The following is a 26984-nucleotide window of genomic DNA, read 5'->3' as shown; positions in this document are numbered from 1 at the left end:
TCTAGGGCCGGTGGGGCGAGTCTGCCCGTCCCGCGTTTTTCCAACCACGGTTTCCATCCCCGTCGTCGTTCCGCAAGGCCCGGGAAATATTACCCGACACCTCGAAGCGTCGTCACTGGGTCACTTCCAGGAACCGAACGGAGGGAGCGGGTCCTTTCTCTCGCGCACAGCTCGGAGTCCGCGGGGGGTCGGTGAAACAGAAAGCAATAAAAGTAAGAAAGGCTCGCTTCCCTCTTAAAAGAAAAGTCCGGCCGTGCATTCGCGATGCGCACAGAACACCCTCGCAAGCTTTCCCTCGCACCTACGGCGCACGGCGCGCGGCCACATGTTATCTTACTTAGACTTTATGCAAAACGTGATGGCGGCGGCGAAAATTCGCCTGTAGTGTCCATATAATTGCTATAGCGAAAACAACAACAACAACAGCAACAACAACAACAATAATGATGATGATAATAATAATAATAGAGGCATAGCGCGCGGTGAAAATATGTGGAAGGCTCATGCATACTGTTCACATGCGCAAGAAACCGCTGAACGCCGCCCTTCAGACCGCAAAAGCAGTCGTCCGCGCACCTAGAGAAGGCTTTAGGCCGAGGTTCGAAGGAACTCAGCGCCCTTGATTCAATAGTCTCCATCGTCAGGTTCGCCGCAGATGCAAAGAAGGAAGCACCCACCACTGTTTCCTGCCTGTTTGTACAAGCACGGCCGGCGGATAGAAGAAAAGCAATGTTTCTTTTTTATCCATTGGTCGTAGTGGAAGGTACAGTTGTACGTAAAATACGCATTTTTCAGGCAGAAGCGTAGACGGCTGCAGAACTCCGTCATGTCAACAGGGTACGTCCCTCTAACGTCGGATCGTCCCTCAGCAACAGCTCGCAAGATGACCCGGCAAGTTCAACTGCCACTCTTGTATATAAAGAACATACGTCGAAAGACACGAGCAAGTCATCGTCTTCGAGGTATAGATGTCCTTGACTTTTTCAGTGAAGTGTCGCGTAGTTCGAACATGCGTCTCAGTCTTTCCAAGCAGCGGAGTGAACCGCTTGCTGCCCGTAAGCGGAGGCAATTAAAGAAGTCCATGGTATTTCCTGGTTAGTTGTCTGATTGTGACTATTGATCTTTTTTTGTGTGAGTACGTTCACAGCTTCCTCGCAAAATTTGTAACCGGAATCTACAGCAGAATGAATAATCAGTCACTATCGTGAGGGACTGTATTCATGACCTTAATGAAAAACATTATCATTTGCGCTAGCGTAATATCTATTAGAAGGAAACGCTTAACATCTAGCTACGCATTCAAATGTTTCTTGTCAGCTTATACTTACGCGAAAATACATTAGTGTGCGATGGGCCATCTTAAGTCACAGAACTACACATCCGTGTAGACCTCTGCCACAGCCCAGTGAAACCCGTATCTTACACACCAGTACGCATATTAATTAACCTCCTCGGCACATACCCTCCAAATGCGATGCATGCAGCTTCCGGCGAGTCTGCAAAATATATACGTATAGCGGGACATTCACGCTGCTCCGCTGTGTCGTACGCGCTGAGCGGCGCTTTCGAGTTGCAACGCGAGATCTTGCAAATTTACAACGAGCAAGCTAATACTGCGATCAGGCATATCGCGTTCGGAATCGAATGCATGAGATACTTGCGCACAGGCTCTCCGTACGTGTAGTCGGTCCATAGCATCGGGCGAATGTAGTGCGCGCGCCAAACTCGACGCTTCTTGCATACACACAGCCGGAAAGGGTTGTATGTTTCTCGAGTCACTGTGCAGCCACAGAATTTGGCAATTTGTCAAGTCCCTCAAATGTTTCCAATAAAGCCAACTGTTGCAGGCGACGTTACCTTACGTTGTCTTTAAAGCCTTCGAAATTTCTCTGGTTCTTCTGCAAATTTCGTCTGCACATATATGTCTAGCGTTGTAGGCAACTCGATAAAATTCGTTGAGCTTCCCTCGTGTCTTATATGCTAACATGTCCGATTGGAGGGCAATTGTGCCTGAACAGGTGTTGCTTAAGTGTTCGCTACTGATGGATAATGAAAGCATAGAGGTGATATGGCGTCTAGATTGGTACTCCTTAAAAAAAGGCAGTTTCGCCCGAAGGGTGAAGCACTGACAGGCGATAGCAAGATTTACAGTTACGATTGAACTTTTGAGACGGTGTGCTGTAACTATACGTGGGTTTGATATAGGCGGTTACGCCGAAAATCCTTAACACGCCGTTATAGGGCCTGTAATGGCATCGCACAAGCTAAACTACTCTGCCCGTAATAAGCCCGCGCCAGTAAAATTACATAACCTTTAGGTTTGAGCTCTGATATTGCTTTCAACTTTTAATATTTGATAGTGTCCGGAGATTTAAGATAAAAACCATGTGCTGTGAATGTTATGCATTAAGAAATTTGCTTCCGGGCTGCCATTCTCAAAATTTTGAGGATTAAAGAACGTTAGACCTTGTACGAGCAACTTTATTGATTGACTAGTGTAATAATACAACCCGCATGTACGGCATGGATAAGCATGTAGTGTAAATATTCATAAATATATGTAGAGCTTCACGGCGACGACGACGGCGAAAATTTGCTTGGAGTGCCCAAAATAATGGCAGAAACCATCTTAGCTGACGCGAAGCATTTCCAAATACTATGAAGATGCAAATGTACAATGACGTTTTCGTTCCTGAGACATTTGTTCCGCGGGGGGTGGTTCTGCCGCTGCTTCTTTGACGCGTATTCACGACGTTCAGCTGCAGCACGACAACGCTTTCGTTCCATAACATCTTCGGTAGGTAGTGGTTCCATGTCGTGTGGTTCTCCGATATCTACACTACGCCTCTGCAGAGCAAACAGGGCGACATGACGCTACGTCACCCCGACTGCATTCGGTCTGGTACGAAAAACCATGATGAGACGCTGCGTCACTGTCCCGGTATACCTGCTTTCTCTTTTTTGTAATGCGCTAGCACTATATATATATATACGCCATGTGATCGGCTCCCCGCTTCCCACCCATACACTCTTCTTAGTGAAGAGTGTATGCGTGAATTCTTAGTGAACATTGGCAGAGCGAACCAGCGTTGCTGCATCCTGCGGAAAATCTCAAAGTTTTTTAACGAACATCACGTAATAACCTTCTGCACAGCCATAATTTCATGGCCTTCTGCATAACTGCGCGTCATTTGTAAGCATATGCTAGTCAGGTTTAAGTGCGCACATTGTCAATGGACGATCTGCAAACTAGTGTGCGCCCTCTTGCGCGCAGCGGCCGAACTACAAAATTCGGTTGGAAAACGAGGCACATCGCCTCTATCGCTAGCGGTAATATTTGGTCGCTTCTCGACCAGCTGAGTTGGGCTGAGTCAGTTGCGGTTCATGAGATAACGTGGCCTATATACAACACTGGTCAGTCGGTTATGCTGTCTCCAAATAAAAAAAAGGAAGAAAATCGCTCTCGCGCCAATCTATGGCAATTATTTCCGTTTATTATAAGACAATGACGCGCCGTCTAATATAACGCCTTCCGTTGGGGACCCCTGTCTCGCGCATGCGCAGAATACTTTTGCAAATGGCCCCTTCCAACCCAAAAACGGAAAGCAAACGAATGTAGTCAGCGCTTCGTCATCTCTAATTTAATCGCAAATTTGTAAGTAATGCCCTTGCTCTGGAAATCCGGTGCTTGCGTGCGGGACTGAGTTGAAATAACGCAGTAATGCTTCATTTAGAGCGCAGAAGGAATATTAGGACAGAAAGAAAAGCAGATATATGTTAGTGTTCCACGGCTATCATTGTTGACCAATCAGACTTATCGACGCGATAACAAATGTGAAAGACTTCCATTGAATTGTTCTCATACCCGCGATCTTATCTCGAGGAATGTGTTTTCACTTCGCCTATACAGACTACCGTCAACCTGTCAATGTACAAATTTATTAAGCCGATCACACGCATGCGATGCTCACGGTTCACATCATCAGTCGCTAGTATACTCTAATCACGTGTACTTCTAACTTCTGCAGACGTCATTGTAAATCCAGCACCTGATTAGCGCAGAACAGGTATACTTATCACTGCACTACGCTGTTCTATACCGAAGTGAGGGGTATATCGGCCACATCTCTAGGAACGACGTACCTCTGAGGTCGCTGACAAGGCCACGGTGCAGAACGTATGTCTAATCTTCCGATACGTTTCATCTTGCGTACTCGCCAATATTTTATATCTGGCCTCATACTATGTTTGCTCTCATACACTCTATATCGGCGCCAATCTGATGGGAAGCTCGCACTTCGTAGACCTCTTTCACGAGCTGCTGAACAAGTGAAGGGTGCTTTCACAAGGACCGAGCGATGTTGCGTAAGGAGCCAGCCCAGCCAAAGCCGAACTGGTAAACCTGTTGGCCGAAAGTCAAAACTTCTTGCGATTGACCGCTTGGCTAATTACTTTAGACAGAGCAGGCCATAAGGAGGTCGGTATTCTAGTTTCTCTTCACCTAATAAAAAAAGTCCAACCATTAACTCAATACTAAATTAATACTGATGAGCATAAATACTTACCTACAAGCTTTAGATGAAAGAAACCCACAAGCCAACGTCGATTCTGTTATTCTGCCGTACAGGGCGCACAGTGACACGTATCGTATACTCAACTCATTCTTCCAGCAGGCCTGATTAAAGTGTGGAACGAATTTCCAAACGCTGTTGTTGTGGTTAAAAATATTTCAACATCCCTGCAAAGAGAAAAATAGAGAGAGAAGAAATGAAAGGCAGGGAGGTTAATCAGGACTGAACTTAGTTTCTCAGTCTATGCTAGGGATGCGTACTTACGTGAATGTGCTATGTCATACTGGGGTGGTATTCTGTAAGAGTCCACCTAGTGGACTGTCCATTTCGGCCGTTGCTGATTGGCTAGGGACGCTCGTTTCCTCCTCTCTCGTACCGCTGCATCCAATCAGCAGCGGCAGAAATAGACAGTCCACTAGGTGGACTCTTACAGAATACCCCCCCAGATGTGCCGATAGTCTTTCGTAGCTTTGGTTTATGTTTTGTTTGGTCTTCGGTAGTTTGTTTTGCCTTCCCTGCTGTGACCCTCAGTCGAGGATTTCCAGTACTGTAATACAAACTAAAATAAATAAATAAATAAATAAGACAACCAAATCATGTTCGGTTCCCACTCGCAGCGATCAGCCGTGTGAAATCGGCCTCTAAAGTCTGTAGCTCTAACTTGCGCAAGGCTTGCTGGTCATACATTCAAACGGGCACCACACAGGGACCGAGATCCAAGCGGCACGAAAAGTGGACGCTGCCCCCGCACGCCCAATTAAAACGTAGGCGTAGCCGTGACGTCACGTTGGCGTCGCGCCAATGAGGCGGTCACGCCTGGGCGAGGGGAAAAGACTTCTCTCCCTGCGGTCTCGCCCGCGCCGTCCGTCCAGCCCAAAACCGGTGTCGCCCATCGTTTTGTTTCGCTTCGTTCGCGTCGTCTGCTCTTCAGTCTCTGCCTTGGCTTCGGTGAGGTTGCGTTATCGCGGGGCGCTCAGACAAACGGAGGCGGCAGCAGCGGCGTTTCTTTCGCTTTCATCCAAAAGCAAGTCCGTGTAACCCGTGGTTTTATTTTTTTGACCCAAAGAGGCGCCATGGTCGTCAAGGTGAGTCCAAGTGGCCGCTGATTTGCCAACTAACGTATCATAGTTGCTCAACCGCGCCCCTCTAGAACAAATAGTCGAAACTGCGGCTATCTCCCGCGTCCAAATTTTAAGAGCTAACAGTCGAATCAGCCTTCTGTCTGTAAGAGGTACACCAGAAGTTTGCGCCGGAATTCCGCTGCCTCATCGATTTTTTTCCCCCGCTCGAAAACATGTCCCGCAACATATTATGCATATAATGGTCGGAGCACCGTTGCGTGATTTTGAAATTTCGGACCCCAGGGAAGTTATTAAACATGAAGATTAACGCAGCTGTGCCGAATGTCCGGCTTTGTCTAAAAGAAAGTAGATGACGCTGTCGGCCTAAAGAGATGATAGCTAATTTCACTGCGGAAGGATACTGTATCGACGCGCGATATTGGAAGAAATACCGTGCAATGGTTGAAATTTCTACATAACACTGTGACCTTGGAGGTGAAATCAACGCACTTTCCATGCATCAACTGCAACATCCAGATCGGTCGCTAAAGCAGACCCTTTTTAGTAATTTATAGCCTGAATAAAGGACCTCCTTTTCACGGATCGTTGCGGAAGGATACTGTGTGCGTTCGCGGTGCAAGGAAGTAGGTCACACCTGTCACTTTCGTTCAGCTTTCGCGGCTTCTATCTGATGTTTGGCTTCAACATAAAGCCATTTACAGCTTCGAGGGCAAAAAAAAACAACGAAATTTCCGCAATAAGAATACGTAGCGGGGTTCAAAACATTCAGACGGCACGCACATTGCCCGTCGTCTGCAAAAGTGAAAGTTCTAGAACAGGAATACTCTCGAACAACCAACTGCCCCAAATGATAGCAGAGTGGTCCTGACGGACCCCCATGGTTTTCTACTGGCTCTGTATGAACTTGAAGCCCTAAGTTAGCTTTCTTTAAGTTTCGATAATTTTCCATCTCTTAGGCAGCGCTTTACGTACTGTATAGTTCCAGAGCATGAACTCAGGGAAACATTTAGTTGGATTTGGAAGAATTGGCTCTTGGTTGATTTGCGCCTGCATTCATGTGCTTAAACACATTGATAACAAATCAAATTCTGGGCTGTTAGGTGGCAAAACCACCATCTGATTATAGGGCACGCCATATTGGGGGTGGTGGGGGGGGGGAAGGGGGCTTCGGATTAATTTTGAACACGCGGGGCATCTAAATTCAAGTACGCGAGCGCTTTTGCATTTCTCCGCCATAGAAATGCGGCTGCAGCCGACGCCGTAACTTCGAGGTCAGCAGCGCAACGCACATTTACTATACAATATATCGCGGCGGTTAAATCGTCAGAGAGTGCTGAATGTCATCACGTCCCGCCGACGTGACACGTCGACTCCTGCAATGCAGCTCATCTAGGGCACGAAGGGCGTACAGATACGAACACTTTCTTCATTTTTACTTACTACTACCTGCGTTTGCCGAAGCTGGTGTATCTAGGCACTCGAAGTTGTCGCGGAACATCAACTGGACATACTTATATTTAAGCGAATGGTGCACGATGGCATGCTGTTTCTTTCCAACAATATATGCATGAAAGCGTCGGCCTATGCTAGGACGTGCCAGGTTCCAAGTGGGGCAGGAATGTAAAAAAAAAGTGTATACAAAATTTTTTTTATAAAAGGCCATGTGGCTACCGTATAAAACACGTGGACTAAAAGATGCCCGTAGCAGCGACGCTCCCATACGCGTTGCGTATTTCACAGCGATTACGATGAACGGCAGCACCGAGAGATAGAGCCGCAGTATCAGAGTCGACCTCTAGCTCTTGAAAAAACTAAGCGATAACAGATAGCGTGAGGCTTTAACAATGACAGCGTTACGCGTAATCTCCACGGCGGCGTTCGAGCATGCTACTTTTTAATGTGCGAGTACGGCGTGTATCACGTTTTGCTAAACTTTGGACCTAAAATCGTTGCTAAATTCATGATGCGAAGGAAGATAGGTGCACAAGCAATTTCTTTCCTTTTTTCTTTCTTTGACGTCGTGACTTAACGTGTCTTGGTATTGGTTGAAATGACGCTGCCCAGTAAGACCTATAAACTATCGAACTTTCTTTATTATTCCTTTAAACTTATTGTTGTTTTTATATTGCACGTATTTTTTAATATCTTCTATCGCACATAAAATTTAATCCTTGAACTGGTTTACTCGAAGAGGCGGACGTTACTTCCACGAGAAATGAAAATGCGCAACCAAGTAATATAACAAAATTACGCTAATTGAGCCTTTGACTAAATACTTTACGGCACATATTGCAATTTCGTAATTGTAGCCCGTTAGTTTGCAAGGCTATCCACTCGGATCAAATTGTCGGGACGACAGCAGTATGGAGATAGTCATTCCCAGAGTGCTGAATCCAGTGTCGTAGTATTTTTTTCTAGTATATATTTTTTTTTTGGGGGGGGGGGGAGGGGGACGGGTAGCAGAGAGATGGTTAGCACTTGACAGAGGAAGGGTGAGGGGGATGGTGGGCAGGTAGGTGTTATCACACGTTTTGACACCACCCCCTTTGCCCCTCCTCACCTCCTTTCTGGTTATGCCGCTGGATTCAACTGCCTGAAACCTAGAACTTGCATCCGAGATGAAGCCGTAAGGAAGTTGCATTCTTCTGACGCGCACTTCAGAGGTATGTGCCAGTAACTTGTGCCTCGGTTGCCTAAGCATCCCCAGACTTCTAATTGCCTGCTTCTCATTTTTCTACTCGACACAACCATCTTTCTGACGAAACTTCTAACCTGTTTCAACCAGTACGTTAAACACGTCCGCATCAATCAAGCCGCACTTTAAAAGTTTTTTCCTGTTCGAAACGCTCTCTGCCTTGTTTGTTCGTTTCCTTTGCCACAACAGTCCGCAGACTGGCACGAACCGTGGATGCCTCCGCTATCAGTTACAAGAAAAAAATTGCTTTAACAGCGCAGATGCGTTTCGTCACGCATTCTGACATGCGTTTTGCGCGGTTCTTTATATAAGAATCTTATATAAAGGGACGTATTAGTTAGGCTGAGTGATTGCAGCGCGCCACCGTGAAATAAGACACTCGGGCACAAAGAAAAGACGAAGATGGCACTGCATACGTGCCATCGTAGGAGGAAAACCAAATCAATCAATCGCGTATGTTCTTCATGTCCGAGTGTCTTATTTCACAGTGGCGCGCTGCAATCATTCGCCACGTACAATCGACTAGCCCCAACCTTAGCAGCTATAGTTAGGGGCCGCAAATTGATGGTAATCTGATCGCACCGCTGTGCACGTGATGTTTTCTTGCACGGAAGACAACCGAATTGTTTAACTCGCTTTTCGAAGGAGACCTGGGCCGCGATGATGCGACGATCCTATTCCAATTATTTTCCTTTTTTGTGCTTCGTCATTGGTGCGAGCGGCACTCCTACGTCATCGGCAGCTAGGTTTGGTAGGCCGAGAGCTGTGAACGGTAATAGAGGAATAGATTTAAGGCGAAAATAATCGTTACGTTATGCCAACCTTGCGTAGTTGCGTCGCCCCCCGTTGCCACCCCGCACGCAGCTACGGCGCGGCTAAATCTTCTACCTTGCTTCAATCTTGCATTCTTGAAGCTCACTCCATCTCCGCCAGGCGTCGCTACAGTGACTGCACCCGTAGGCGCGCCCATTGAAGCACCCTATAATGCACCCGTTTCCTTTGCAACTGCTGCTACTGCAGGTTCCCTCCGTCTAGAATGCGCCAATATGACGAACGCAAAAAAAGTATGCATGAATTGGCAAAAATATGTTGAACAAAAGGAAGAACGACAACGCCGACCAAAAAAAGATAGGTTAAAAACTTTTAAGGCGTTTCGGCTTCCGCACGGAAGCCTTGTTCACGAAGCGTCTCAATACTCTGTAACCTGCACTTTGTTTGATGGCGTTTTCCGCTGTTTCGTTCAACACGCTTCCTCCCGACTATACGCTATGTCGTCAAACAATCGATTTTAATGGCAAAAATAAATACCGGCCGTAAATATTAAAAATAACTATATGTTGTCATATAAGACGTATCTATGTTTTATCTTCAAGTAATTTCTGAAATATTGTTACAGCAAAAGCTGTATATGACTAACCTTCCGTAGTTTTTTCGGCGTCCGGCAACAGAAATGGACTTAGCGATTACTAGCAAACCCATACGGGGTACAGTGCGGCGGCGCAGATGTCAAAATGCGGAAAAGATTAGAACGCTCGCCGTGAACAACAGCGTGACGTCAAGGTTATCGCAGTACATAAGCAGGAGAGCTATCGGCGCTAAAAACAGTTGCGTTATCATTGGGGCGAATACGTATAGTTCATACACCCGAAGAGCAACATGCGTACGTGGAGCGCCGGAGGGAGCAGCAACGAGAATGTAAACGGCGCCGGCGCGAAACGACCACCGACGAAGGACGTTCCCGCAATGCTGAACGAAAACGACAATCGTGAGCCCGGGCACTTCCGAACGAGCAACGACGCCAGACTCGCAACGCAAGAAATGAGAACCATTCCACTCTGTGAAGATGGAATGGCAGCGAAGGCACTTTGCTTTTCGTTTGAGAGCTTCGACTGTCATCAGCTTTCGCTGCCATTCCATCTTCACCTGCAGAGTGGAATGGTTGTCATATTTTAAAAGCAATTTGAGCCGCGACAGCCGTAACGGAGAGTTATACTAATGGATGAGACTAGGTGAACTTGCAACACAGCTTGCACACGGCACAGCTTTTATCCACCGTTGTATACAAGGAGCAAGGACTCAAGGCGACATCCGCACACGAACAAGGAATAACTTATGCACGCGGACATGCAGTCTGGTTCCATTCTCCTCCCTTTTTTTTTTCTATTCTTTCCGGCCACAAATCGTCAAAGCCGAGGACGACGCACACAAAACCGCGTGGCGAGCCTCAAAGGGACGCTTATACGCACGTATGGCATCCGGCCGGCACGGAATAACGGCGCTCGCTTTGACGTCGACCGTGTAGGCGCCCAGTCACGACCACGGACCCAACAGCCCAAACACACAAACACATATACGCAAGCTCTCGTAAGCACGCACCAACGCACACGCAGATACACGAGCGCTTGCTCCGAGGCCTGTTCACCAGTACGTGCGCTGGCTGCCTCGATCGGGCCGACCTTCGATCGTGACGCCGCCCCGCGGACGAGGGACGCGTCTTTGGGACGTGATTCGTCCCCGCAATGCTCACGTTTCGCCGACCGCCGCAGCCCCATCTGCAATGGGTGTGGACGGAACACGGTGTGCAGGGCGACGCATGGACTCGTTGGACTAACTGCCCGGGGTCAGCCCAGGACGACTCCTGTTCAGGCGTACACTTTCTACGGGCGGAATCTGCAGCGAACATTTCGGTCTTCACGGCATGGATATATAGCGTGACTCTATCTATAATAAAATCAGATTAATGACCCTTTAGCATCGGTGTCCCACGAGTATTAAGCAGGAACGCTGCCCCGAGATTGATTGAGCTTGGGCTGTGCGTTAGGTTAAGGTAGTCCAAAAATGGAAGCGAGAAAATTGAACTCCTCGCAATTGTATTTTTTTTTCCTTTTTCGGATGCACGACGTCGGAAACTCGAAATTTCGAAACATCTGAAAAATTCGATAACACACGCGCACGCAGTGAAACCCAGCAAGAAGAAATGATTCGTCGCTTTTCTAAATGAAGTTAAACTGCTAGCGAGGTGCAGATACAGAGGAGGCATCAACGTCTGTTTCGCTTATAGATGTGAATGCGAATACAGTGGTCGCTTTCAACCCCGGGCGCCCTCGTTTATCTCGACAACAGACAGCGGATAGGACCATCGATAACTTTCGCGAAACTTCCGATACGTGCAAGCGCGTCCTGCGCTGTGCGATAACATTTGTTAGGCAGTGAAACGCGGTCAGCCGATAAGGATAAACAAGTACACGTGTCAATGAGATATGTTCGCTGACTCGCCTAATTTTCACTCCTAAGGCGAAGTTTGTTTCAAATGCAAGATGTGCCAATGCATATGCCATTGTCTCAGCTACTCCACCCTGAAGGTAATGGTACAAGCGTTTCCCCATTTGATTGAGAATGAATCTGACTCCTCTTTGTTGTTTGGAAAGATATGAAGTGGCGTAGACTTACTACTTATCGATACAGCAAGTTACGTTGTAGTTAAGTGATACTCTATTCTCCGCTATTTTACCTTCCTTCTTTTTTTGTATTGTTAATTTCATGCACTCCTTGCATTTCATGCATAGTGGGCCCTTAGGTGGACCATTTTCGCACTACTCATCATTTAATAATCAAAACAACAAACGTGCAATTGTCAAAGAGAGGCTAAAAAAAAACTAGTTGACCTGTTTTAGGAAATCGTTCATATAATATACCAGAAAGGACTCTTACCACGAGAAGATACCTGTTATGCGAGAAAAGACGAAGAAATAAACGATGGGTGGCGACGCCACCTTAAAATTCTCGTACCAGCCTTCGCGATGTCATGAATATTGACGTTACGGGGCACATGGTAGGGAGGATCATGCTCCCATTCTCATCAACTGTAGTTAACTATTTATCGGCAGAGATAAAGTATATTGCATTCTAAAAGAGCCATAGTCTGAACTTAGCAAGTTTCATTATGTTTACTGAGCGAAAACGGCCAAAATACGAGAACAAAGATACTTTGAAATCCCTGACGTCACAGTGACGTTGCGGAGTCCCGGCGCGAAATTAAAAAAAATAAAATAACACAATGACTTTCATTTGCTCATTTAATAATCAACCTATTACCGAGAAATTAATGAAAGTTAAATTCTGAAACAACGCTTTATTAATCTAAACTGATTTAGCGTTTCTGTTCAGTGTCGCTTTAAATCGAAAACTAGTTAGTTGACCGCGTTCGGCGACCTTGGAACGCACGGTAGCTCTCGCGGCAAAAAGCAGGAAACCGACCGCACTTGTGAACAGGCACACGTGTACCGCACGGCGTTCCATCCTCGAGGGACGCCGCACTCCCGCTGTTCATCCGAGACATGTGTAAACACTCTCGAACCGCACGGCGCAACGACGGGGAAGAGACAACGCGCTCTCGCTCGCAAAACAAAGGAGGCGCGGCGCGGTCTTGCAAACGAGACGCGACACAGAGCCGCGACTTGTCTTGGCTGAAGCCGGGATGACAGGCAACGGGACACGCCCGGTTCTCCGTTGCGTCCGGGCAGAGTTGAGTCGTCAAAGGGTGTCGTTTGTGCGACATGCCCCGTTGTGTACGTGCGTCAGTATAACTCGGCCTTCGCGTGCCTTCCAGCGCGGATTGAAAAAAGAAGACGCTTTTCGCCCGACAGCGCATGCTGGCCCCTGGAGGGGCGTAATTGGAGAAGACGTGCCATGATCAGCAGTCAATCCGAAGCCGCTGTCTGCTTAATTGTGCAACAGCCGGGAATGCGCGCGACGGCACAATATGGAGTTTCAACTTGTCCGTAAAGGTATTGCCATTTGGTGGAGCACCGGGTTATCGGAGTGGTGTAATGCACAACAGCGCTGATAGCGACATCTTGTGACGCAGAGTTTGAAAATGAGGACACACAAAGCCAATACAGAATTGACGCACTATATTACACTTAAGGAAACTGCTGGCGTAAAGCTTCGGTAGCGACGTGACGGTTAACGTGCATTCCTTTTGGGATTTTTCTTCAACTGAACAGACACACAAGACGAAAAATGTTTCAAGTGCACCGTAGTTGGCCAAATTGTCACAAGGTGTCTCTACCAGCTTGTGACGTCATCATTAAACAGAAAATAGATAGGAAATTAGGAAAAATAAGAAAAAGAGCTTGGTGGCGCAGCCCACCACCGCGTTTCAAAGCTAGGGGACGATCGTCGCATACATTCATCCATCTATCCATCATGATGATCATCATCTACCGTCCACGACCTCCGGTAACTCGGTAATCTGTAAAGAGAGAACATGCCTTCGCGTATGTGGGTCATGGACTCTCCTATAGCCGTATGGCGCCCCCACTCGTGTCTATAGTATAGCGTTACCAATAACAGGCGCCCGTCGTTGCAGCTTTGCTCGAGGGTTCGAGAAGACACGGCGCCCACGTCTCACTAAAGTGGGCTGTATCTAATCTCTATTTCTCGCTCCCTTTTTTGCATCTAGTTTGATAAGTTATATTGTCGCCTCCGATGGCGTCAGCGCACATTCACTGGTAACCGTGATTTCTTCCCAATTTGACCTAATAACTACCTGTCCGACGTAGAATAATAAAATAAAAAATTCAAGGAATGGATGGTGGAAAGATGGATGGGTGGATAGAGGGTTAGATAGATAGATAGATAGATAGATAGATAGATAGATAGATAGATAGATAGATAGATAGATAGATAGATAGATGATAGATAGATAGATAGATAGATAGATAGATAGATAGATAGATAGATAGATAGATGGATAGATGGATAGATGGATAGATAGATAGATAGATAGATAGATAGATAGATAGATAGATAGATAGATAGATAGATAGATAGATAGATAGATAGATAGATAGATACTTGAAACAAACATGTAAAAGGATACGAAACTTACGTTCCATAAATAAATTGGAATAGTGAATCGATTCCCTCCTTTTTTATTTAATAGCCCACTTACTCCAGAAATGCCACACAAAAAAATTAAAAAAATAGTTTGATTCTAAGTGCGCATTTGACTCCGACCTATGGACATGGGAAAGCTTACGGCGACTTCATTTCCTATCCACAAACAGTGCAATGCATAATAAAAATAACAAAACAAATAAACCGTACGATGCCAGCATGAGTGGAACTTAGACCAGCAAAATCACACAAACTAAATAAATAAATATGTGAGGGTACTTAGAGAATATTCTTTATAGTGGCATGCACCTAAAGCAGGAGCTGACCTGACGACAAGTATAATAATGACGATGGCAACACAACAATGTGACGGCATAGCAGATGACGGTAATGACCACGGCCACACGATGGCGGCACGATTACTGCGGCAGCAGACCTACGACGACACCGACAACGATCTACAGGCACGATGACAGTGGCGGTGCGATGACGACATCATGATGGCCTACGGCGACTTGAAGTTAAGGCTCACATAAATAGCATTTCCGAGAGCTATGCCTGGATGGAAACCGCTTTTAACGCGTTAAGGGCCCCGTATCACAATATATCCGATGTCGGCGTCGGGCGTCACTTGGCGAAAAGTGATCCCGAACCACAACCACGCAGGCCCTCCGCGAGGCGCAGAGGCGTTACTGAACTAATTGAATTCCTCAAAGTAAACTGTGACGAAAAATCGCAATGTACGACCCGAACACAACCTACAGATATGATAGCGTTGGAGTTTAACTTGAATATACCCGAAAACGGAATTCTGTTACGCGGAAACTGTGAAGACACGATTACGTCAGACGTGATTAAAATAAACGCGATTGCGATACCTGCGACGGACGTCACGAAACTGGGCTGTAGTGCCCTTAACCGCCGCGGCCTGTAAGACACGAATAAACAAACACCTAAACGCGCTAATAGGACCACCGGCGAGCCCCCTCCACTGCCCGTTTTAACGCCCGATCCCAACCAAAACGCGGCAACACGCCGGACAGCTGGACCTGCCGCACACCCACAGCCTTCGGCGTGCACGCAGTGAACGTGATACGCATAAGCCCCTTGTGACCGGCGAACTTCAAGTCACGTCCATGCGCGATCAATTCATGTATAGGCGCGGGGGCCGCTTCACCCTTTCCCGCCCTCTCCTCTCGCTTTCCCGGCGGTGACCCGTGAAACCCGCGACCTGGATGCATGCTGCGCTGTTGCTGCACACGCAGGCGTGCAGGTTGTTGCCCGCTGGGCGATGGATGGAAAGCCGTGCGCAACGGAAGCTCTCCCCCCTCCCTCCGCTTCCAATTATTTGCTCGTTGCTTTGGGCAGACCCGCGGCCAAGACCCAGTTCGGAACGTGGCCAAGCGCGAGACGCAACTGGCTTACATACTGGCCGTTGATTTGCGCCGGCCAGCCATAGCATATACGTTGCTTGCTCTGCCAACGCGACTACAGCTGTGGATCAAGTGCAGGGCTTTTCTATAGGCACCGGGCGGCCGCGAACGGCAGCGCCGCGAACGGCAGAAGTTAGAGTAAACGTCACTTACAGGGCGTGCGCAGGCAGAGGGACCTCAATCGGTCCTTCTGTCTATATGTACGCGCTGTAAGTGATGTCTACAATGGAATACTAACTAACCCGTACCCAAACCCTGCCCCAGAAGTTAGAGCACTGGCATGCGAAGCAGACGATGGGACGAAGGCGATCACGGTGCATCCAGTGAATTCGCACTGCGGGTTTTAAGGCTTGAGGTACCGGAAAACGGCATTTTCCTGTGTCTGCTTTTGAGAAAGGTCGCACTTGTACGAAGCAGGCCACATTCATGGCACCATGTAATATATAAAGCAGAAAATTAGTGTAAATTGCGATGCAGATGCACTCCGCCAACAGTGGTGGAGTGCACCGTGGTTAGCTAAGACGTGAAGCACCAGTTAATCATGTAAATAGGGGAAGAGCAAACAATAATTACGGACGATGTATGAAAAATGCGTAAAATACGTACCGTTGGTATCCAGGAGGAACACGGGGGAAGCGGGAGATGTAAATTCAAGACGATAAGCAAAACAACAAGGTAAAAACTGGAGCCAACGTTTCGACAAGCGGACTTGTCGAAACGTTGGATGTGGAACCTGGATGCGTGCCTCTGGGTACGTGCCCCAGGGGCCAGCGGGCATCGGCCGTTCTTCAATAAACCTTTTTGACGTCATCTTTGGTCACTGCTAGTATCACAAGAACGTGACACCTATACACGGGGACACTCACGTAATGCGAATTTTTCTTGCAAATTGGGGTCGGCGTCGAAGTTGTGGTTTTTTTCAGGCTCTCAAAAAAGCGCGTTCTTGCCAAATATGACCTTTAACATCGCGTTTGTGCTCTTTAAGGGCTTTGCATGGGAAATATTGAGCTAAAAGGCTTTCGCTGCTACTGAAGCGGTTTATGAAGCCTGTTCTGATTTTCTCGTTAATCATACAATGAAGAAGTATTTGTAAGAAGACTGCAAATATTACCAGAGCGACTACAGTGGATATGAGCGATAACACGTAGGCTTGTTCGTGTATTATTGGCCTCCAATAACACTTCTGGGTCTAGAGCCGGTCGCTGTAGGATCGAACAGTACGCACACGCTTCTCTCGTGCCGACGCCAGCTGCAGTCGAGCACCTTTACAACAAACGCCTCTAGAACGGAATTACCCGTATAACGAAGCACTCGAGGGCACTATAGCTTCCATTCGGCCGCTTCACAGAATTAATGACAATGTACCTGGCCATACCAGTTCCTGCATGCATGGTTGGGTCGAACCGTGTGCATGCTTCTCTCGCGCCGACGCCAGCTGCATTCGAGCACTTCTACAACGAACGCCTCTAGAACGGTATGACCCGTATAACCAAGCAGTCGTGTGTGCTTGAATGACTTTCTTCCTTGCGTCACGAGCGGGAGCGCGTCAGTTTGTCCCATTCTCGCCTCGGGGCAGATAATGCTTTGGGACGTTGTGTTAAACTGCACCCCCGCCTTCGGGGTCGACTCTCATCCCCCAGTCATTACCACGTAGCAGAATGCTACGAAGACGCTGCGAGACGTCGTACCGCCTTCGGGTTCGACCCAGGTTGTACCATTTCTTTCCGGAGTAAAAAATTCACCGACGATTACGATACACCCTAATGCGAAATATATAGGTGTTTGCATTTCGCGATACATTGGCTGGCGCGGACAATGTGTCTCGTGGGGTGCATTGCAAATGGAGCGAAGTGTGGCCCGACTATACCTCGCTCATCGGGAGATCGCGAGAGGCAGCAAGTGGGTGACGCGTAGGCGCGATTCACAGCAGTCGCCGCAGACAGACCTCCGCTAATGCAGTGCTTTGTTTCCATATGTGATATCAGTGGACGCGCTCTCCGCACGTCATCGGTGAACAGACGACGGCGCGCTATTCTACTGCCGTCTTTCATCCGCCGCTGCGCGTTCGCTCTTTCATCCTTCGCTGTGCTCGTTTACTCGCTTACGCCGACGCTCAACGCAGGAACGGGCGCCCAGGAGCTGCTCTCTCAAATTATGGACAAAAAAGAAAGAAAAAGGAAAACGGTGTCGTACGTCTAACTTATTTGTTTATTGAGCTGCTTCGCCGATCACACACGTGTCGGCAAGTTCCCGTTCTGGGGGCGAAATGCGAAAACACCCGTGTGCTTAGATTTAGGTGCACGTTAAAGAATCCCAGGTGGTCAAAAGTTTCGGAGTCCTCCACTACGGCGTGCCTCATAATCAGAAAGTGGTTTTGGCACGTAAAACCCCACAATTTAATTTAAGTTCCTGTTCTCAGGTCCATTGTAAGTAATTTTGTCTTTGCAATGCTTCGTCATTTTTAATGTCTTATAAGCAAGCCCAATCTTCAGTCATTGTCCATTTCAATGCTTCGTCATTTTTAATGTCTTATAAGCAAGCCCAATCTTCAGTCATGGTCCATTTCACAGAGCTTATAGCGCGACGAGAGCCGTCGATGGCGCCAGGTGGCAAAACACCGGTGCGTTTGCGTTAGCCGTCGATGCGCAGCAGACAGCCATGTGCCGGACGCAACTAGAGTTGGGAAGCCCGAGGAAGGAAAATGTACCCCGAAAAGAAGAGTGATGCGCTAAGACGGCAAAAGGGCGACTACGAATCTGAGTGTTCGCCTGCGCGTAGCCCAAGCTCAGAGCCTTTACAGCTGCGGAGGTGAAGACAGGCAATTTTCACGGGACACGAAGCTTTTGCGTATGAACGGCTCCTTTATCAATGCCAGAACTACTACGCGATAGCAAAGCGGTGTCGGAAATGTACAATGCTCGGCGATTGAAACGCAATATTGGGAGCGCATAGCTGCCACCATTTCCTTTCTTTCTTGCGCCACAGGTGAGTACTATATAGGTGATCGCCGTGAGACCAAATGCAGTCACCATGCGTCACAAAGGTTGTCGCTTTTACTGTACACCACGATGCATCAGTTCGGTGTCACCAGCGCTTACAGTCATCTCAAAAAGCGCCAGCGACTATGCGCTTCGAGTATCGCGTCTCAATTGCCGAGCACTGTACGTACTGTTGCCTACAGACCACGCATATCCAGTCTTTCCGCCGCTCCATCATGTGAGGCCGCGATGATAAACGATTGATGTGGATGGCCTAGCCGGCCTCAGTCATGTTTCAGCAACCGTTCGTGCACCCGAAAACGCAGCGTGCTTGATCAGATTCGGTTTCACTTGTTATTTTATTTCGGCAACGCAAAACAAGCAAACAAACGAACAAAAAACGACGGAACATATTAAGTCAACGTAGCTGGCGGCAGTGCCTGCTGACACCGGCCCGGCGTCACATTCTATTGCATTCGTGGCGCCACGCTAGTGCCGCACCAAGTGCCTTCTGGTTGGAGCGTATTTGGAGGAACACGAAACGTCTACATGGGGGGGGGGGGGCTAAATCAGGACCCGCATTCAGAAGAAAGGACTTGCTCTAGAAGCGTTCGTAAGAGCAAAGGCCAACAAATCGTGATGCCTGACATGTTATTGGCGAAGCCAGTGGCAAACAGCAGTTATGTAAACAAAAAGCTTTGCAAGTTCATCCTTGTGCAAAAAGGTAAAGCTTCTTTCGGCTCTTCCACTCGCTTTACTTGGACAGCTGTTTGGTTGAATACAAACGTCCCTTCCTTGAATTCCTGTGCGTAAGTGCCACTGACAATTCCAGATGGGGCGGCCTGGATCGCCGACCCCGGCACTTCAGCACTTGAGGCACTTGAGCGCTGACAGAAACGAACAAAATAATTTCTACCGCTACTTCCCTCGAATCACTCACAAATTCACACCTGCTTGCAAGTCTATACACGACGCGCAGGCGATCGTCTTATTACGACGCCGATCGCTATTACGACGGGAGCACGCCCCAAAGGCACCATATAAGGGCAAGCTCTGGATCAAAGCACCATTCGTTATACGGACCCCGGGCCCGCACCCACGTGAACGAACTACTGCGCAATTCGTCCGCGAGAGAAGCAGCTGGCAAAACCAACAGGGATCAGTCCGATCAATGGTCTCGTGACACAGGTTCGGGGATGACGAGGGATTTCCAGCCGCGCAATGAGCATCAGGGCTCTTGTCATCGCCACAATGATCATCGCAATTAATGTTCACTGCGGCTACATGTGTATTAGAAAGAACACGATAAATGTAGGGGTGAAAGACATAATGGCACAGAATTTGCGCACACGGGAGGTTGCTCACAGGAGCCGCGACGTTACATGGGACGGGTAATAGGCGAAAAGGGGGGAGGGGGACGACCGTCGGCCAAGACCCAGATTCGGCGCCGATCAAAGACAATGGGGACCGCGTGCTCATTACCGCGCGATCTCATCACTGCTCCGTCTATCCGCCCGCGGGGTCGTCTCGTCCCGTCAGCAGCGACGACAGTGACGACGGGGACACCTCGACTGTATACCGCTGCAGTATAACATGCGCTCGCTTCGCATCGCGCGTCAGATATCGGGGGCTCCTTGAAGACGCGCCGGGCAGCCGCCCCTTGTTTTGTATCGCGTGTCCGTGAGGGGCCAAGTGTGGCTCGCGTCGCTGATTGGAGTCTTCGCCCCCGACCGGGGACCCCCGACTGCGGCTCTTCTCGCGCCTTATAAAAGGCGGCGCGCCGCACTTGCAGCGGCTTCTGCAGTTGGGCCGTGTACGGAAGGATGTACGAGTGCGAGTGGTTCGTGCGCGACTGCAGCTTCAGAGTTGAGGTAAGCCGGCAGTCGGGCGGTATACGTATGCCGTAGAGTTCACACCTCTCCCCCCCCCCCCCCCCCAAAAAAAAAAAATAAGAAGTGACCGGAGGGAACTCTGGTGCTGTAGTATCTATACGGGAGGTGCAAATATATACAGGGTGTTTCAGCGAACTTTCAAAAATCCTTAGAAGTTGCCTGTGGCAGATATCACCGTTCTAGTTCATGAGCTGGTGTACTCGAAGCGGCGGACACAACTTGCACAAAAAATTGAGATGCAGAATCGACGCATTAACAAGAATTCACTAATTAACTTTTAAGCTAATTATCTTATGACCCATATTGCAATTTACAAATTATAGCCGTGGAATTCGCAAAGCGGATTCACTTGGAACGAATTTTCAAGATGACACCAGTTTCGATATGTAAATTCCCAAATTTTTCGGAGAAATGCATTGGCGTTCCAGTTAATTTGTTAAGAATACGTCGTTTCATGCAATGAACCACACAAGTAACTGAACACCAATGCATTTCTCCGCAAAGTTTGGCAATTTATATCTCGAAACTGGTGTAGTCCTGAGAATTCGTTCCAAGCGGGTCCGCCTTGCGAAGTCCACTGCTAGAATTTGTAAATTGCAATGTGGGTCATAAGATAATTAGCTAAAAAGTTAATTAGTCCGTTTTTGTTAATTATTCGATTTCGCATTCCAATTTTTTGTGCAGCTAGTGTCCGCCGCATCCAGGAGACCGGCTCATAAACTAGAATTGAGCTATCTGCCGCAGCCAACCCTTAAAAAGCTTTGAAAGTGTTCGCTGAGAGAGAGAGAGAGAGAAAAAATAATGTAGAGAAAGGCAGGGAGGTTAACCAGAGGTAGTTCCGGTTGGCTACCCTGCACAGGAAGAAGGGTTAAGGGGGATAAAAAGAGAAACAGAGTGGAAGGAGGGGATAGAAAGAAAGGGAGACAAGCACGAACAAAGCGCGTACACTACAGAGCGGTAGGGGGCGGCATCCTTAGAGTCTGTCGTGAAGCCCCGTAGACCGCAGGAACCTTAATAACGCGAGTAAGGCGTTCAACGCGGTTGTTCTTTCTGAGCATTGGCCTAAAGCTTTTAGTTCTGATAGTGGACGATTGTCCAACCGGTCCAGTACTCTGCACATCACTTGTCTCTGAGCACTATGTCGCGGGCAGACACAGATAATATGTGCGAGCGTCTCGTCGATTTTGCATGTGTCGCACGTGGGGCTGTTGGCCATTCTAATGAGGAAAGCATATGAGTTCGTAAAGGCAACGCCTAGCCACAGACGGTAGAGCATGATCTGTTCACGTCGTGGTAACCCAGGCGTGAGGTGCATCCGTATGTCCGGAGACAACGAACGCAACCGATACATGGTGAAAACATTTGAGTCCGAAACATCCTGTATGTGGCGGTTCGGTCAGCACGATAACGATGGCTAGCTAGTACGTGGATTTGCCTGGACGTTGGTCCTTCTGGCTTCAAATAGGTTTGTAACTTTGCAAAATTGATTGTTTCCAACAACCTTATTGCGCTATGAATGCCACAATTCGCAGTGATCACGCCCATGGGGCAGAAGCTAATTGCCTTACTGCGTTTGAAGTACTATAAAGGACGCTCTGGAAGTTTAGAATGATAAATTGCAATAAATAATGCCACAACAACGTTTGAAGACCGAATTACGAAGATTAGACAAATCCACGTACTAACCATCATGATGGGAAGCCTGACTCCGTCTCTGTGTGCTCTAGTAAGTTTTTTTTAGGAAACACTTTGCTACATAGCCGCTATGGTGGCTCAATGGTGATGGCGTATACTACTGCTGAGCATGTAACCGCGGTTTCGCTGTGCCTCCGTTTCGATGGTGAGGAAATAAAAAAAAAAGAAGAAGCTCGTGCACTTAAATTTAGGTGCACGTTGAACAACTCCAAGTGATCGAAATTATTCCGGAGCCCTCCACAAGGACGTCTTTCGTAGCACTAGCGTCGTTGTTGTGACGTTAAAGAAAGCACGAATGAATCAGTGAGGCGCTGCCAGTAAGGACTTCTTTAAGATTTATAATTGGGCAGACTAGTAGGGGCTGATATGACGCGGCAAAAACGTCGTAAAGACGACGAAAAAAAAAAAGAAAAGAGATGGTGGAAACCAGACAAAATTAAGTCCCACGTCATAACGTCGCTTTAATGCGCAGTCTAAGAAATGTTTGACAGCACAAATTTTGAAAATGAGAAGTGCAAGAATCTGCTCGTAAGCTGCAATGTTTCACTGCGCCATAAGATCTCTAAGAAACAAGCTTTTATATAGCGATGTTTCTGCCCTAATAGTCCTCGTCATCGTTCGTAGATAGACTGTGTACAGCCCTGTGCCAATCGAATCAAACCTAGATACGTTTGATCGTTTTATGATCTCATAACCAACCCTTCACTATCCTGCACTGCATCTTCCCTCCATCGGCACTCGATTCTGTCACCCTAGCAAACCGAGGATTACCTGTTCAAAGCACTATGTCCACCTCGAAGACTTCTTTCTTAGCCTCAGTAGAATATCGCCTGCCCGCTCAATTTCGCAGCTTGTTTTCCCTGCCGTTCACATTGAGCTGGCCCGGACCGAACGGTATAGAGACGGGATTACAAGGTGATTCGTGATAAGGCGTCACGCTTATACGATGACGAACATACGTGGTCGGCTCCCTTGCACGATGGTGAAAGTACACGGTCGGCTGCGCTCCGCTGCTTCCGAGATCCGCGACCTCTCACGTGTCTTCCTTTCGTTCACCGAATACGGTGGCCAAGTGACACACCTTGCTTTGTTGTCCCATCACAACGATGCGCTTTCGCACGTCGGTCGTTCGCTGGTTGCGTTTGTCGTCCAACCAGTGTACGTTAGCGGCTGAAAGGAACGCGAGAGTGAACGTCCTAGTAACAATAACCTGACCCGGACGCCCCGCTGTCTAGCTCTTTGTCAACGCCCCTCGCTTGGCAGCAGAGGGTCGTGGTTGCGTTGCGTGAAGTTCGCGTACGAATTGCGCGCAGCAAAGACCAGTTGGCTTGGGTCATTATTCACAGCGTCGTTTCGATTCACAGGGGATTGCGCCATTTTGTCGGTCCTTAATGCGAGAACAAAGGCTTGTTGAGAGGAGATGTAGCCTCTTTGTTCGTTCAACGCAACCGTTCGCTTCCACTCAAACACGCATTCACTGGTAGACGTCCTCGTATCGATACACAGTGCCCTACACTAAAGATGCATTTCGTACTATGCAGGCGGTTGGGTACAGTCTGCGATGACCGTATTCACTATCACGGCGAACCATACAGTTGTAAGATTAACCCTGTCAATCACCCACATGTGAACTTCATTTCGTTTACATATTTGTGTATAAGTTATATTATTTTTCTGTGTTATCTGCAACGAAAATGAATTCTGATGGGAAATGATAGTGGACGAAAAGATAATTTGAGATATATGGGAAGAAGTAATCATACGTGCGAAAAGGCAACTTCAGTACCTAACGTCTCGGCCCCGTGGCACGGTCTTCGTGAGTGACGACAAGAAAGTTAGGAAGTCAAAGTTACGTTTCCGTATACGTGTGACTTCTTCCCCTGAATGCGCACCAGGCCTACCAAACTATCTTTTCGAATATATTTGGAAATAGTGGAACTGACAGTGGTCTGCTACAGGCAGCCGTCAGTCGCACCTCGCGCCTCGAAGAAAGGCAGGACGCGTATCGACTGAACGTCTGAACAACACTTTGCAATGTGGTGAACGCGGCTTAAATCATAGTTCACGGACCTCGAAGAGGTGCGACGTAATCCTAACGCATTTCTCTCGCATTTAGCTCTAAATCACTCAATATATATATATATATATATATATATATATATATATATATATATATATATATATATATATATATATATATATATATATATATATATATATATATATATATATATATATATATATATATATATATATATATATATACATATATATATATATGTAGGGATCAATGGTTTGTAGCCATGGCTCATCAGCGATCCGCTGAAGGCCACAGTAAACGTGACGTCAGATTGACGGGCTAAAAGACACACTCCACGCGTTTAGACATCTTGGAGTTACTTCGTTGTCAGCAAGGGTCTCTTGTCGCTGCACGGCGAACGAAAGAAAATGAGAGGAGGTGGAGGGGTGGGGGAGGGCAGGGTGGTGATGAGAAATAGACCACACAGCTGGTCGCAGGTCACGTGCGAAAGCGTTTCAAAAGTGTGCGTCATTAGCGCGATGTCTGCTGCGGAAAACAGCGGGCTCCTCCCGCCGTCTGAGCACGCACACGATCTTCATGCGAGGACCATTCGGCACCGTGCAGGGCGGACGAGGCCGTTCAGGCAGTGCCGTCGCGGGAACCGCCCCGAAGGTCTCACGCCCGCGTCATGGTTGCTCGCACTTTCACGATGACGAGGTCTGGGGGGCGAAAGGCATACGCGAAGGTGTTATCCTCCGCAGGTGACGGTAACAGTTCCTTTTTTTTCTTTTTTTTTTTTAGACGAAAGTAAGTACAGCAGTCTTTGTCGCAGTATGCTGGCCAGGGATACTCTTTTTCACTTGGTGACATTAACACAAAAGTGCACTAATTCTTCCACTGCGTAAATTAAACAGAAGGAAATATAGGACTTTTACGGAACGTTGCTAGTCCGTAGGTGTCAAAGGTAGACCGATGGGCTTTAACGAATGGGACGCCGATAACTAAGTCACACACGGTTCCGTGCAGTTAGTGTTGATCACTTATGCCGGTGTCCTCAAAGAACCGTTTAAAGTGCGCTCGCTGCCTCGCGATGGGCTGCTTTAGAAGGCCACGAACCCAGCGCCTTGGCCCATGAAAGAGGCCGATGTGAGTCAAGTAAATAGAGTTCGTGTTCGAGGCGCCATCTGTGTGTAATGTGCTATGCGAGTAAAGTAAATGCCGTTCGTATGCTAGGCATTACATACACGTAATCTGCTTAAGACAGTTCAAGAGTAGATGGTATAACTCCTCCTCTTTGTGGCAGCGCTAACATGCTGGAGAGGATACGTGCACTTAAGGTAATATAGAAATGTGGAGTCATTTAACTTGTATGTTGTATGTACCATGTGTTTATTACGCCATAGTGTTAGTGTAAGAACGTTGCTTGACGAGTCCTGGTGCTTGTATGAAAAGGTTATTTGATATGTAATCTTGAACCCTGTATGTCGTAAGCTAGACCCATTCAAGAGCTGAGGAGTAGCCGGAGCCTTAAATTGGTGCGTCAACATCTTCTTATATCGTATCAATAAAAAAAAAAAGTGACTTGTATATGCACTTTCGAGGCAGTGCGTTAACACGCACGCTTGAGTGCTTGCCTGCTAGCATGTGTATTTCCCGTGAAAGCCCAGAATTTATATGTCTATCACATAATTAAGGGTTTAACATTCGTAATGCTTTTAGATTAAGTTCAACAAAACCCACCTACATATATTGTCTATCGCATCAGGTACTACCAAGCTGGATCTTTATACATTTCTGCTGTGCCTTTATTATATTACTCTAAGCTAAACTAGTAAAAATAGGAAGACGGACTTTCATTTATGTTTTATTTTATTTTTACGCCCTCAACCTTCCAGCCATCTCTTACCACGGTCTCCATCGCAAATCCTTATGCGTTGCCTCTTCTGTCCTTAAAGGCCAAGGACTAGAGCAGGGACACCTTCGTTCATTTCAGGATGGATACAGCGACATGCTATTAAATGATGCTCAATGATTTCAGCACCGAGTCCGAGCATTATGCACAACGAATCGTCTTAATCTAAAATGATTATAACTCCGCGTTTTTGGACACACTCATCCGGTTTCGAATAGTTACGCAATTACCTGTCTCCGTATTTCCGTTCTGTTTTCATTACTTGACATTAGGTACATGGTTACGCAGCTGGGTTCCCCTCCATTGTCGCTAGGCGATTAAGATGCTGTTTTTTGCACCGAATGTGGCAACAGCCATTCGTCGTCGAGTTCGGTTTATTTGTTTCCTTAGTTATTTCATTCAGAATACACGCATCACCAAGAAGGCATTACGTAGCAGGATAGTTGTGGTATAACAGAAATCGGACGTTTTCGTCTGCTCGCCAGTCCTTCCGGCGTCACGGCGCGAAAGGCAATGAAGCCGCAATTTTGAACGGGCACAGGTGTTCGCGTCGAATTGTGCGTGGGTGCGTCCACGCATAGGTCATTTGCATTTGAAGAACAAGACAACGCACACAAGCGCAGCAACAACTCTCTTTTCTTTCGAGAGGCGCATGAGATGGTTACACCCGAGAGAGTGTACTTCCGGGTCGTGACCGAAAATGAAACGGTCCCATGAAGAGAAACAAGGTTTCTGTCTGTATCTCTCTCTCTCTTCCTCGTTTCACGAGACGAATGAAACCGACAGGAAGTAAAAGCGAATAACC

At 47.5% G+C, this 26984-nt stretch overlaps 1 protein-coding gene across 5 annotated transcripts in view; it reads left to right on the top strand.

The window, feature by feature from the left end:
* The first annotated feature begins 5464 nt into the window (after positions 1-5464).
* LOC126545058 (uncharacterized) overlaps positions 5465-26984 on the top strand; it is an 86313-nt gene continuing 64793 nt past the window's right edge. For all 5 annotated transcript variants that reach the window (XM_072285066.1, XM_072285064.1, XM_072285067.1 and 2 more), the window contains exon 1: positions 5465-5656. In XM_072285066.1, the coding sequence (XP_072141167.1) occupies positions 5645-5656 (12 nt within the window). In that variant the 5' untranslated portion in view covers positions 5465-5644. The remainder of the gene's footprint in view (positions 5657-26984) is intronic.

Source organism: Dermacentor andersoni, chromosome 10 (genome assembly GCF_023375885.2).
Source record: "Dermacentor andersoni chromosome 10, qqDerAnde1_hic_scaffold, whole genome shotgun sequence".
NCBI classification, from domain to species: Eukaryota; Metazoa; Arthropoda; class Arachnida; order Ixodida; family Ixodidae; genus Dermacentor; species Dermacentor andersoni.
This window is presented reverse-complemented; position numbering and strand designations above follow the sequence as displayed.